This window comes from Falco punctatus, assembly GCF_963210335.1.
Source record: "Falco punctatus genome assembly, chromosome: 5".
Taxonomy (NCBI): domain Eukaryota; kingdom Metazoa; phylum Chordata; class Aves; order Falconiformes; family Falconidae; genus Falco; species Falco punctatus.
Window position 1 is genome coordinate 7,399,645 of NC_137584.1, and position 13,017 is coordinate 7,412,661.

General features: G+C 39.3%; 1 protein-coding gene across 3 annotated transcripts in view; it reads right to left on the reverse strand.

The window, feature by feature from the left end:
• Positions 1 to 4,907: 4,907 nt before the first annotated feature.
• The window catches only part of LOC308064672 (cytochrome b5 reductase 4-like), a 45,221-nt gene continuing 37,111 nt past the window's right edge, over positions 4,908 to 13,017 (reverse strand). For all 3 annotated transcript variants that reach the window (XM_080389482.1, XM_080389481.1, XM_080389483.1), the window contains 3 exons: positions 7,955 to 8,041; positions 6,438 to 6,602; positions 4,908 to 5,528 (listed from right to left, as the gene is read on the reverse strand). In XM_080389482.1, the coding sequence (XP_080245608.1) occupies positions 5,474 to 5,528; positions 6,438 to 6,602; positions 7,955 to 8,041 (307 nt within the window). In that variant the 3' untranslated portion in view covers positions 4,908 to 5,473. The remainder of the gene's footprint in view (positions 5,529 to 6,437; positions 6,603 to 7,954; positions 8,042 to 13,017) is intronic.

Below are 13,017 nucleotides of genomic sequence, written 5' to 3' on the forward strand. Positions count from 1 at the left end.
AGTCTTTGAAGTATTAGAGCAATATAAATAAAAATTAAAGTTTCACTTCAGCTACTTGTAACAAATAATGTATCTTGATTAGAAAGTTGAAATAATGTCCAATGGCTGTTTGCTGCTAAGCTACTCATGCAAAGGAAGTAATAACAGATCTATTCAAAACTTCAAAGGAAATCAGAGGCTTTTAGAAGTATGACAATTCATCCTAAGTTACAGCTTAAAAGTCCTCACAGTGCCTGAAGTATTGAGAACCTATCTTGGGGGAAAAAAGCAACTCTGCTCATCTCACCAGAAAGTCCACTTCGGAACTTGGGAATGAGTATCCCTCCACTTGACTCCACCACAGATGTCAAATTATGACTGCTCTCAACTACACATTTGGATGGGATCTGATTTCAGTTGTTGCAAAAAGATGCTTAAATAGGTATTTTCCCAATTGGAAATGTAGCATGCCATGCTTAAAGAGGTCCTCCTGAAGTGGTCTAGAAGGAATCATTGTAGGGATATCGTCCTTGCCAAGGTCAGATCAATCAAGACTGCAGGTGGAATCGAAACATTCAGGGACTATTCTCCTTTCTCTAAACCATGCAGCTCAAAGAGCCACATTACAAACCTCTCTGCAAGAGAAGGATGGCGAGAGGAAATACATCAGTCTTCTACAACAGCATTTTATGAGATAGTGAGTTAATAAAACCCAGTTTGTTTCTGAAAATTCCCATTCAAATTGTGATTTAATGTGCAGATTTCATGGGTATAACTTCCACAGATCTGTGTGGTGGGGTTATGTTTTAATTTGGTTTTGGTTGGTTGGTTCTTAAAACTGAAAAATCAGGATGCAGCAGTCTGATGTAAAAGGCAGAAGATTTATTTCCAAAATATTGATAATATACCTTCTTGTGATGGAGAAGAAGAAAGTGTTTATTTCAACTCCACGTAGCAAGAGCCACTGACGTTAAGAGGTCACTAATGCATAAAGTTTATGACTGTCTTTTAAAATAAGGTGGGTGTTGCACAGTTTTTTAATGCAGGAATTTTGGTACAAAAGCAACTAAGGATTAGTATGATAAAAGATATAACTACATGGACACTTCTGTGGCTTCTCCCAAAAATCAATTTAACTCCAAAAAAAACAAATGCATGGGAGGAGACAACATAGCAAATTTTCCCACTGTACTATGCAACGAATCCCCTCAGAAGAGTTGGAATGACTGGTGCAGGGGAATAAACAACACTGTGTAAACAAAACATTAGAATTGGGGTGGGGTGGGTGTGTTTGGTTAGTGAAGACCTACTGAATGCATTCTTCAAATTTTTTATATTTGCTGTGTGGTTTTATTAAGGACGCTTTTCTATAAACAGTTCTCTCTTAATGAACAAATATCTCCTCGATCAGCAGCAGAGAAATGATCAACTACGCCACTTCACGCTGGCTCCTCTGACCTTGTTTTAATCAGTCTTTGAATACATAAAATTCCAGAGCTAGAACTGATACATTTGCAAACTGGGTTTTCCTATAAGCAATTCTCTTCCTCACGTTTACTAAAGGCAACAAAACCCATGGAACTGAGTTTTAAAAAACACAACTGGCAAATAATGTGACAATTTCTCATCCCTTTTCACTATCAGCAGCATGCAGCAGCTAGCTATAAAGCAGTCTTACTAATGGATTACAATGTATAATTGGGATTTCAATCTGTATGTCTTCAACAACAAAATGCAATATAAAAACTGTATTAACTATTGTAGTTTTCATGTTTCTCATGTGTGGACAAACATTTTATGAATAGTCTCTTAGCAAGCATACATTCCAAACAAAGAGTGGGAGACTGCAGATGTTCCTTTTTCCCTCACAAATGATTTTCCATAAAAGTTCCTTTGATAACCTGGCAACGCAGTAATTAAGCCAGTGCCTTTTGGTAAATGTTTTGCATTTCCTTTCAGAAAACTAAAAAGAGCTTGTTTCTCGATGAACTACCAACCAGAGATGGCACAGAGCATAAATTCAAGAGACTGTTTATCTGACATTAATCAGGTAATAGGGGAATATTCTTCTGATGTAATTTTCTACTTTTCATCCTATTTCCTAGGAAAATGTAGCTTTTCCCCAGTCAGTTCCTGCACAGCACATGAGACCTATTCCCTCTCCTCGTCCCATCCAGTAACTGAATCTGCAGGCCAGCTTCACGGGTATTCTATCATTTTGCTGAGCACAAACTTACTGTAAAAATAATTTTACAAACTGAAAGCTTATGGGAAGGCCCATTCGATTTCAACAACGCAAGTCACTGAACCAATGTTAAAGAACTGGAAGTTGTACCAGTACACGGCAAAAAAACCCCATTTTTCAGGAAATTAACATGTTGCATCTCCAGAGATGGGTTAAGCTGACTGGATAACCAAGGCCAAAGAGTGGTGGTGAATGGAGTAACATCCAGGTGGCAGCTGGTCACAAGTGGTGTTCCCCAGGGCTCAGCACCGGGGCCAGTCCTGTTTCATGTCTTTATCGATGATCTGGATGAGGGGATCGAGTGCACCCTCAGTAAGTGTGCAGATGACACCTGGTTGGGGGGGAGTGTTGATCTGCTTGCGGGCAGGAAGGCTCTGCGGGGGGTCTGGACAGGCTGGATCGATGGGGCCAAGGCCAGTTGTATGAAGTTTAACAAGCAGAAGTGCAGAGTCCTGCCCCTGGGTCACACCAGCCCCAGGCAGCGCCACAGGCCTGGGGAAGGGTGGCTGGGAACTGCCTGGGGGAAAGGCCCTGAGGGTGCTGGTCAACAGCCGGCTGGACATGAGCCAGCAGTGTGCCCGGGTGGCCAAGGGGGCCGACAGCATCCTGGCTTGTGCCAGACACAGTGTGGCCAGCAGGACCAGGGCAGTGACTGTCCCCCCGTACTGGGCACTGGTGAGGCCGCCCCTCGAACCCTGGGTTCAGGTTTGGGCCCCTCACTGCCAGACAGACACTGAGGTGCTGGAGCGTGTCCAGAGCAGGGCAACGGGGCTGGGGAAGGGTCTGGAGCACAAGTCTGATGAGCAGCAGCTGAGGGAACTGGGGGTGTTTAGCCTGGAGGGAAGGAGGCTGAGGGGAGACCTTATCGCTCTCTACAGCTGCCTGAAGGGAGGTTGTAGGCAGGTGGGGTTGGTCTCTTCTCCCAGGTAACAAGTGACAGGACAAAAGGAAACAGCCTCAAGTTACACTGGGGAGGTTTAGATTGGATATTAGGAAAAATTTCTTCACTGAGAGGGTGGTTAAGCATTGGAACAGGCTGCCCAGGGAGGTGGTAGAATCTCCATTCCTACAGATATTTAAAAACCACACAGATGTGGTGCTTAGGGCCATGGTTCAGTGGTGGACTTGGCAGTCCTGGGTTAACGGTTGGACCTGATGATCTGAAAGGTCTTTTCCAACCTAAATGATTCTATGATATTTAATGTATTTAGGATCCATATGCCTTACGATACTAAACATAACTGATAGTGTCAGGATCTTCCTTACTTCAGGATGACAGTGCTAAAGTCTCCAAGAGCACAACTTCCTTCAAGCTGCAACTGTGAACAGCAGATACCAACAGTACACCAGACTGGAAACAAACTTTCAGAAGACAACGGGGTTGTGTATTAACTGCAGACTCCACAAGCTTCTAGAGCTACTCTGAAGTAGTTCCACACCCATGATCACCACCTGGACCACACTAAGCTTTCATCATCTCTTGACAAATATGGCCTACCTAAGGCAAAGGGTAAAATCACTGACGTACTGTCAGAAGAGCTGCTTATCCAAAACAGTTTCTTTTGTCCCTCTCATTAAAGGCAGATAAGGACAATCAAAGCACAACGGCCAGAATACTGGCAAAGTAACCTGTTAAAACCAAAAAGCCTGAGATGGAGGCAATTAATGAAGTTCTCATACACAGGAGATCATCCCATCAGATCTTGGTTGATGGGAAAAAGAGGAATTCCTCAGCATCCTATGGAAGATGAAAGTTTGTCATTAACACCAAAATGCCTTTCAAGTCACCACAGTAATCTTGTGTTTGTGATGGAAAAAATAAAATTCAGTGACTGTTTTGTTTTTCCAGCATAGCACTGATGCTTCTGCTTACAGAAGACAAACCTGTTCAGAGCTTTTTCGTACAAATCTCCACAAATAAATCACTGCAAAATTATAACTGAAAACATTTAGATCCTTCTAGATGACAAAGTGATGACACCATCACAGTCTTTTCTGAAATAACTGGTGACCTATGGGCAATGACTGACAACCAGATCCTTTTCTAACTTCAAGTCAAATAAATGAGAGGGCACTGAAGAGATGACAGCTCAGTTTAGCATAGCCAGTCCCTGTCAGATAGCATTTAACCTTTTAAAGTTGTATTATTAAAATATGTTTCATGAATGCTTAAGTATTAATGCCACAACTGCAAGCCTGGCTGCTTCGGATGAAGAAACACCCCTTCAACACAACACGAGGCTATAAAAAGCACTAGTTGTCATATGAGACAAGGCCTACACATATGACTGACAACACACAGAAGGCTTTGGTTTTTTCTCCAAGCTACTATTAGACAACAAATCACTGCCTCATGATAACATACTTTTAATAAAGGAGTAAAAAAAAAAAAAAAAAATCTGATTCAAATAACCTCATTAATACTACCACAACCTATCAAATAGTTTTAGGTGCTTCTGTGGTCCTCACCCTGGTATCTGCAGGCCGTAAGCTGCAAGGTTTTTCCCTCAGAAGGTCTCGTAACAAGGGGTGCCTGGTATCAGTGAGGCCACACACAGTTTTGCGGAAGACCAAGACTCTGTGCCTCTGTTCTGAATTCCCAGCTAGTGCCCTAAGCTTGTGCAAACCTTTCTGTGTGACATTATCAACCAAAAATACAAATAATTTACAAAAATGCATAAAGTAATGTAAAATTATTTATTATTATTTTTATTTGATGTATATTTTCTATTTTACCAAAGGTACTTTTGTTTTTTGTTTACAAAGCCAAAAATGTATCTGAATCACTTGTAAGTCAGAAAGAAATACCAGATGAAAAAGAACATTTTTTTAATGACCAGTTACCTGAGTTACAGTGCAATATTTAATTTCAGACAGTATTGCTCTTAAGACTTCTTACAGTAAGAAACAATAAGCGTTTTCAAGTCAAAACCTAAATCAGTGCTTGTCATAAATTTAAGAACTCTCATGAACCAACACCACCAAGCATCTTACATGATGTATACTCTACATTTTTGCTTGCTTCTGCAATAAATTAATACCCTGGATAACTTAAGTATTAGTAAAAATATTTACAAAAAGAAGATAAAACACAGTATAAAATTTTTTCAAAGATACATTTCTTCCAAGAAACAGTTTGGTACCAAGAGTGAAATTTCAAGTCTTACAAAATTGCTTCTCACTTATTTAAATTCATGAAGGTAAATAAATAAGATTGAAATATACAAACACTGATATCCTCATATGGGTTTATGCAGTAAAAGCGTGTATCTCTTCTTGAGAGTATCCGAGATCCTTCAGGTATCTGAAAGTCAGAAATCAAGTCAGTAATATTATTATTCAGAACCCCAAATCCACCACAGACACAGCTGAGGCATCACTTCAGCACCACTATCTTGTTTTTATTCAGACATGCACAGCGAAGTTTACCTTTGCAAATACATTCAGAAAACAATTCATGCCTAGGAGCTCATATGTACTACATGATCTTTCAGGATATTGAAAAGATTTGTAAAAATAAATACAGATATCATTTGAATTGTCTCAGATTTCTCAAAAGGTAGCATAATTATTGGCCAATTCCATCCTCCATTAGATCCATGCACCTGACTTCAGCAGGGCTGCAGAAATGCAAGTGTCATCTATATTGGTTCAATATTTTGAAGCTGGGCAAAAGGAAGTGAGAGGGCCTTTTATCTTTAAATATATGGCATATAAAATAAGGAAAGTATTAGGTACAGACAAAAATAAATGAATGCACTAATTAAAAAAATAAAATCAAGATATACACTTATGATGGAAGAACGGCTTTGAATTTTACAACTCGATTTGTCAAGCTAACATCAACATAGAAAACTTATTTCCTATTAAAGAACCTTATCTATGAACATCAAATTAAAAGCAGCATTTACAATCTTGGAGAAAAAAAGTCATTGTTAAAGAGACAGTCTTAGAAAGTTTTGGACAACTTACTGGAACACATGAAATTTACATATTGCTGATACTTAGCTACACACTAAATATACTCTTCAAGTGTTGGGGTTTTTTGTTTGTTTGTTTGTTTGGGTTTTTGTATTATTATTTAAAAGTTTTCTTGCAAAGCAGAAAATGTAAAGTTGTTTTTGAAAGACTACCAAGTCAGAAACACTGTAGCTGGTTATATGATCAAACTTTAAAATTCCTCGTTCTCTAGTTCATGATTTAAAATACTCACTCTACTCCTTGTTCTGTAAAAGGTGTTGGACCACAGATGCAGATAAGCACTTTGGAGTCCTTTCTGTTTCTTTTCACAAACTCAGAGAGAAGAGACGGAGAAATCTTCCCCTGTTTACCCATCCAGTCCTTTGTTGGTTGTGAAAGAATGAATTGAACCTCAAACCTGGTAAGCAGAAGAATATTTCATAAATGTTGCCTCTGATCAGAAATCTGCTACACTAAATGCTAGTGACCAAATCCTAGGATTACTTTCCTGTTCTGCTCGGCTCCCACTGCACAATATCAGATGTCACAGACATTTAATTGTTCCTACCAAGTCAATCAAATCACCTCCAGTATTGTTTATTTGATTATTTAACCCAATCTTACAATCTTAATTTTAGCTGTATATTTCACCTTACAAAGAAAAACATCTGGTACCAATGAAGATACTAAAGCACAGATTTTACTGTTCTGTTATTCACTCATACAAATGTTGGTGTAGCTCAATACGTAAGTAGTAAAATAAGAATGCTTAGCCAAACCTGCAAGAATGTCAGTGCAACTTCTTTAATGAGAAAATACTGTAACTGGCTTTAAAAAACCCATTAACAGAGTAGTTACTGAATAAAAAACAAACACTCTTGTGTATCTGAAGCTCCTCTTGAAAGGGACAAAGGGTTTTTATTGTAAGTTTACACAATGTCTAGACTATCAAGCTTTGAATGTGCCAGACATCACCAGGTAATCAAATAATATTGATTTTTCACTTCAATATTGTGAAGGAACAAGTGAAATTAATTTGTTCACACAATTTCAACTAAGAATTAGGTAAGCATAAACAAAATGTACTTCTATTGTGTAAAACCCAGGCAGTGACAATTTCTTTAGTGATAAAAGCAAGGGTAATAAAATTAAAAGGCAACCTGATATTCCTGTGTCTCCTGACTGAACTACAGCCTGCTAAACAAAGCTGACATTACATGTGCACTTGCACATTTTAACCTGCAATATTATAATTGAGGAAAACAATGCAACAATTAGACCGTAAGTAAAAATGAAATTAACAGGCTTAATTTAAACTTCATATTTCTGAATAAGTATTTTCTCAACTAAGTGACACCAAAGAGACTTTTCAAGACTTAAATTCAGAACGTTGCTTCCAGGGTACGCTATCCTTTCTCTATCACTTCTTTGCTTCTCTTTGCATATCTGTACTTTCTATTACTAAGGCTAATTTTCTTTACTTGCAGAAAGCTTCTCAGACAGTCTTAAAGATCATCTCATACTGTCTCCAATAAACTCCTATTAAACGCTGTCAAATCAAATCGCGGGCTTCCTATGGGACCTACAGAACAAACGGCATAGCCTGCTGCTATGCAGCTGCGACCAATAAAAGCACATCTCCTTCCACTCCCTAAGTCTCATTAAATTCTGAGCTAAGAGTTTCCAGAATCAGGATCTGTCTAAGCCCCAAGCCTTGTTCTCCTATACGCTGGGATGGTACAAGCTGTTCTCTACAAGACTTTTGAATACCTTTCATCTTTAAGAGCTAATTGCTCTAGTTGGTTTCTCCAAAGTATATCATCTTCTGTTTTGTTGAAGAAGATCAGCTTCACTGTCCTTAAAAAAGAATAAAAAATTAACTGCAGATTGTTTCTTTATTTGAAAAACATATTAAAGAACCAGAACTTACTGCATTATACAGAAACATTTCACATTTTTTGCTTGGGTTTTTTTTACAACTCTGCAATCCTCAAATCTTTTTGCCACTAACCCAGTATAGTTTCTTTCTTGCTGTACCTGAAATTCGGTTGGATTTGTGACCTCACTCCTAAATGTCATAACCCTGTCTGTGGCTGTAAGCCCTAGCTCAGGAACTGCTGTCCTAAGAAAAAATAAAGTCTCTTGAAGTTACTAAGACATGACTGAAATTACAATATAGCTTGCCAAGTTTTATCTAGTGGTTTCTCAATATTGTTTGAGCACTACAATTAATAGCTGATATATAGACTCAGTACACTTGTTTAATATAGGTGAAACTAGACTTTCAGGAAGGTTATGTCAATATTAATTTCATAAAGATGGAATCTAAACACACAGAAGTAAGATAAAATCACCTCGTATCTTGAAGAGCAAACTACAGCTCTGTACCAGGTTATCTTATTCCTACTTTACTTGTTGGTTTAGAAAATCTACCTGGAAAGCTACTATTTACAAGCATTATATTTGCCAGATAGTTAACATAAAAAAATAAATGCTCTGTCATTATGGTCAGTGCTATTATCTCTTCAAATTTTTACGCTACAGTAGAGGTAAAACACAAAAAGACTGACTTTACAAAACAGAATTTACCATTTGATGAAGTCGCACAAACCTAACTTCTCCTTTATAACTAACGACAGACTAATATTCTGGGGACAGGTGATATAAGACAGATGATGTGCTGTTAAATGCAAGCGGTTCCTGAATTACACCCCACAGGACCTTAAGTGACTGTTGTTTTTTTTCTACTCAAGCACAGCTCCGAGCAGAGAGAGCTGCGGTTGCTGTGGTGCCAGAAGCAGTAAGCTCAGTGCCCTGCTTGCAGGGAGCCGGAGCCCTGGGATACCGCGCACAGGAGCACGTGCAGAGCCGTACGGGTACCCGTCAGCTAAGCCTGCTGGTCCTGTACGCCACACAGCCCTGCAATTCCAGTTCCGTAACATGGCACTCCACGGCCCAGCGTCCCTTTTACACATGGCTGACTCTGCTTCCAAGGTGCTACACACAGTTTATATGATGCTGCTCAAACGATTAATTCCCGCCTCCACCTCCTCTGTACCCTGCAGAGAGCCACCTTTCACGCATGCTTCTCAGATACCCTAGGGTTTCTGCAGAGAGTTTGCGATCTCCAGCTGTTCTTCAACTGCAATTTAAAAGCCTATATTCTCCCAGTCTGAAGATACCACATTTTTTCTGACTTCTGATCTGTCATGGTCAACCAGAAACTAAGTACCACACAGCTGCTCACTTGCTCAATCCCTCCCCCCCCAAGGGATGGGGAAGAAAATCAGAAAGGAATGTATAACTTGAGCATTCAGATAAGGACAGTTTAATAATTAAAATAAAATAGGAGGATAAAACCCCCAAACCATAACAATAATATAAATTATAATGAAAAGGAGGGAGAAGGTGAAAGGAATAAAATCCAAAGGGAAGGGAGGAAAAACAAGTGATGCAAAATACAACTGCTCGCCACCCACTGACCGATGCCCAGCCAGTCCTCCAGCAGTGATCTGCAGGCCCTGGCCAGCTCCCCCCAGTTTATATACCGAGCATGACGTTCTATGGTATGGAATATCCCTTTGGCTACTTCTGGCCAGCTCAGCTGTCCTGGCTGTGTCCCCTCTCAATTTCTTGTGCCCCTCCAGCCCCTCTCGCTGGCAGGACCTGAGAAGCTGAAAAGCCCTTGACTTAGTATAAACATGACCCTGCAACAACTAAAACCATCCACGTGCTGTCAGCACTGGTCTCACACTAAATCCAAAACCCAGCACTGCACCAGCTACTAAGAAGAAAATCAACTCTATCCCAGCCGAAACCAGGACATAACCTTTTCCCCTTCTGCAGTTTAGTAGCACTTCAAGGTATCAGGAAACCTCTTACAAGCTACATCAGATGCCAAAGATAAGAGATCCTCTTCTACTTATGAGAAGCACGTTCATTTCTCGCTGCCAAAAAATAAAACTGAGGCATGACCGCTGTATATAATACACATCAGCAGCAGCATTATTGAGAGAAAGAAGTTCCAGATGCAGTACAGCTCAAAATAAGTTACAACATACAAGCTTTGGAAAACTTGCCTGGTATAGAACAAAACAGCCTCCAAATCAGCTATGCTGCATCTATAAATACTAAAATCATCTTATTCAGAAGCCAGCATGTGCCAAAAATTTAGGTTGCTTACATGCTTCCCAGGGCCCACTTCCCTGAAAACATGGAAAATAAAGCTCACTTGAAGAATGCAGTGCTGTCAAAGCTGGCATGGTGCACCACAGCATCAAGTGTTACTCAGATGGGGGAAAAACAGTCAATTAAAAAGTCAATAGGAAAGCTATATGTTTTGTTCATTGGGCACAGAGGTAGAAATTGGTTATTTGGAGAATAATGCTTTGAGACATCCCTCACTGACACTCCCCAGTGTAGATAAATGTATCTGCTGCAGTACTGCTCAGCACTCAGCACTATAAGAGAACAAAAGAAAACAAACCCTCAAAGCTTGAAATGAACTGGTAACAGTTTTGTGAGAGATGAGGGAGAAAAGAGCTAAAAGGAAGGGGTGGAGATTTAGATATGCTCCCCACCAGTACAGAAGAGTTGGTTGACAGAATGATAACCAAAGTTTAGGTAACGTATGAGAAACTTCATCAGCCCTTTGGAAGGAAATAGGCAGAATCTAACATACTGGAAACTACTTCAAGGGATGTAGATTTTGATAAACTCAAAAAAACGGGTATGCAAGGTCTTATAGAAAGCTGTACAGAGACAGGAGTGAACGAGATCCTTAAAGGAGTTTAACACAGAGGAAACAGGTAGAAAAAGTTATAAAATCACCTTCAGAACAAGAATGATGAGGAAAGTGGGACACTATATTGAAAGTGAATATAAGAACAGAGTGGTTACTTAGGAATGAGAAGCTGGAGACACAACAAGATACAACTACCATGGAGAATCAAGAATAGACTGCAAGATCCCGTACTTACTTGGGAAAAGCGTTAGCCCTCTACCTAGTGTTTAGTGCCTTTATGCCTCAGTCTTCTTTAAGAAACATATCCACCTGATTGCAGTTATACACCACCAGTAAAAAGGAGCAAAAATATCTCATCTTGAAAAGGAAAAAAACAGCACAGAAGACCAATATTCTTTTTTAATTACTACTTTGGTCAAATACAGTTTGGACTATAAGAGAGAAACAAGGCTGAAGGAAGAGCGTTATGACTTCATGCACAAAAGGATACTGCAGACAGGAAACTTTTTTTTTTCCACATTTACCACAGGCAAGAAATAACAGACTTAAAAGATAATAGGGAGACTTTGGCTAGACAGCAAGAATGGCAGTCTAATGATCCAAGCCTGCTACGTCACAGCAAATGCTGCCTAGGGAAGCTGCAGATACTCCAGCGTTCACAGTGCAGCCCCAGAGGTTCAGCAGCACTTGCCCAGCGCTGCAGACACCAGCTGCTTCTGCACCCTCAGGTGCCAAGGCAGTCATTCAAATCCTTCCTCAGCTTTCTGCAATTCACGTTCTAGCATGTGCAATCCAAGTTTACAACAATTTTACTTTTCACGGTAAGATAATTTAATGCAAATTTATATTGTTTATATATACATATAGTCTCATGTACATAAATAGTATATATAAATACATATATACACACACATATTAAAGACATTTGTAGTATTTTGACAGAATCACAAAACGGTCAGGGTTAGAAGGGACCTCTGGAGATCCCGAAGAGAAAGTGAGGGTTAAAGAGCAAATCTAAGGCCAAGAAACCAAGTTGCCTAGAGCAGTCAGAAAATCTAAGCTTTAAGAGTCTGCATATAAACAGAACCTCTACCAGATCAAGTCGCTTCAGCACCTAACAAGCCTCCACAGCCAGAAGGCAAAATTCATTTACTTTGACTAGTAAGAAAAGAGATGTTGCTCCATCCTAAGCTAACTGTGAGCATTCAATTCCCCTAAGAAATTCTGCTGAAGAGAGTTAAAATGAGCCACTCCGAAGGACAGAGTATATATAAACGCTATTTGTGTAACGGTAGCCTTTCACACGTTATCTACTCAGCTTATTCTGGATATGGACAAAATGTCAAGATTTGCAACTTTTACTATGCCCTCCCTAGTTTTACTTTCATATTATCACAACTACCTCGACCTGACAATACTAGTTTTCCCCTTCAGAAGAAGAAAAAAAAGTATTCCAAATTCACTTAGTAGTGCTTCCCCAGCACTGTGTCAGTTGATAGGTTTATTTTTTAGATTCACAAAGCTATCCAGCCACCTGTTATTTGCTACTAACAATACAGGATGCTTTGGAACAGCCAAACAGCACACAGTCTCTCTGCTCACAAAATAGGATTATATGTAATTGCTGAACAATAAACAAGACAAGAATGATGTCTGGATTTAGTTTTTTTTTTTTCTAGAAACAGATTTCTGCAGTACGTGTCATCCTTTTTAGCTCTACTATGGAGACTAGTGTCCAATTAATCTCTCTATGTTGTTTCAAAATGTGCTTCATAAAGACATAATGAACCAAAACATCCCGTGCTTATATTGCATAAACCTCAGTATTCAAAATAAATCCCTATTACAAGAGTCCAAATTGAAATGGTACAGGAAAACAATAGCATGTTTGTTGAACTGTTCTCTGCAACAGCTTTAAAGAAAATACAGTTCAGGTATATTTTTCATTTTTATACTCTCCCGAATTCAATAGTTTAACATTGACAAAAATCTAACCTGCTAAGAAATTCTGCAAGATGTGATTCTAGAGGAATATTTTTTCTAAAAGCAAGGCAAGCACACCTCATCTCTATCAAAGTATGCCCCTACA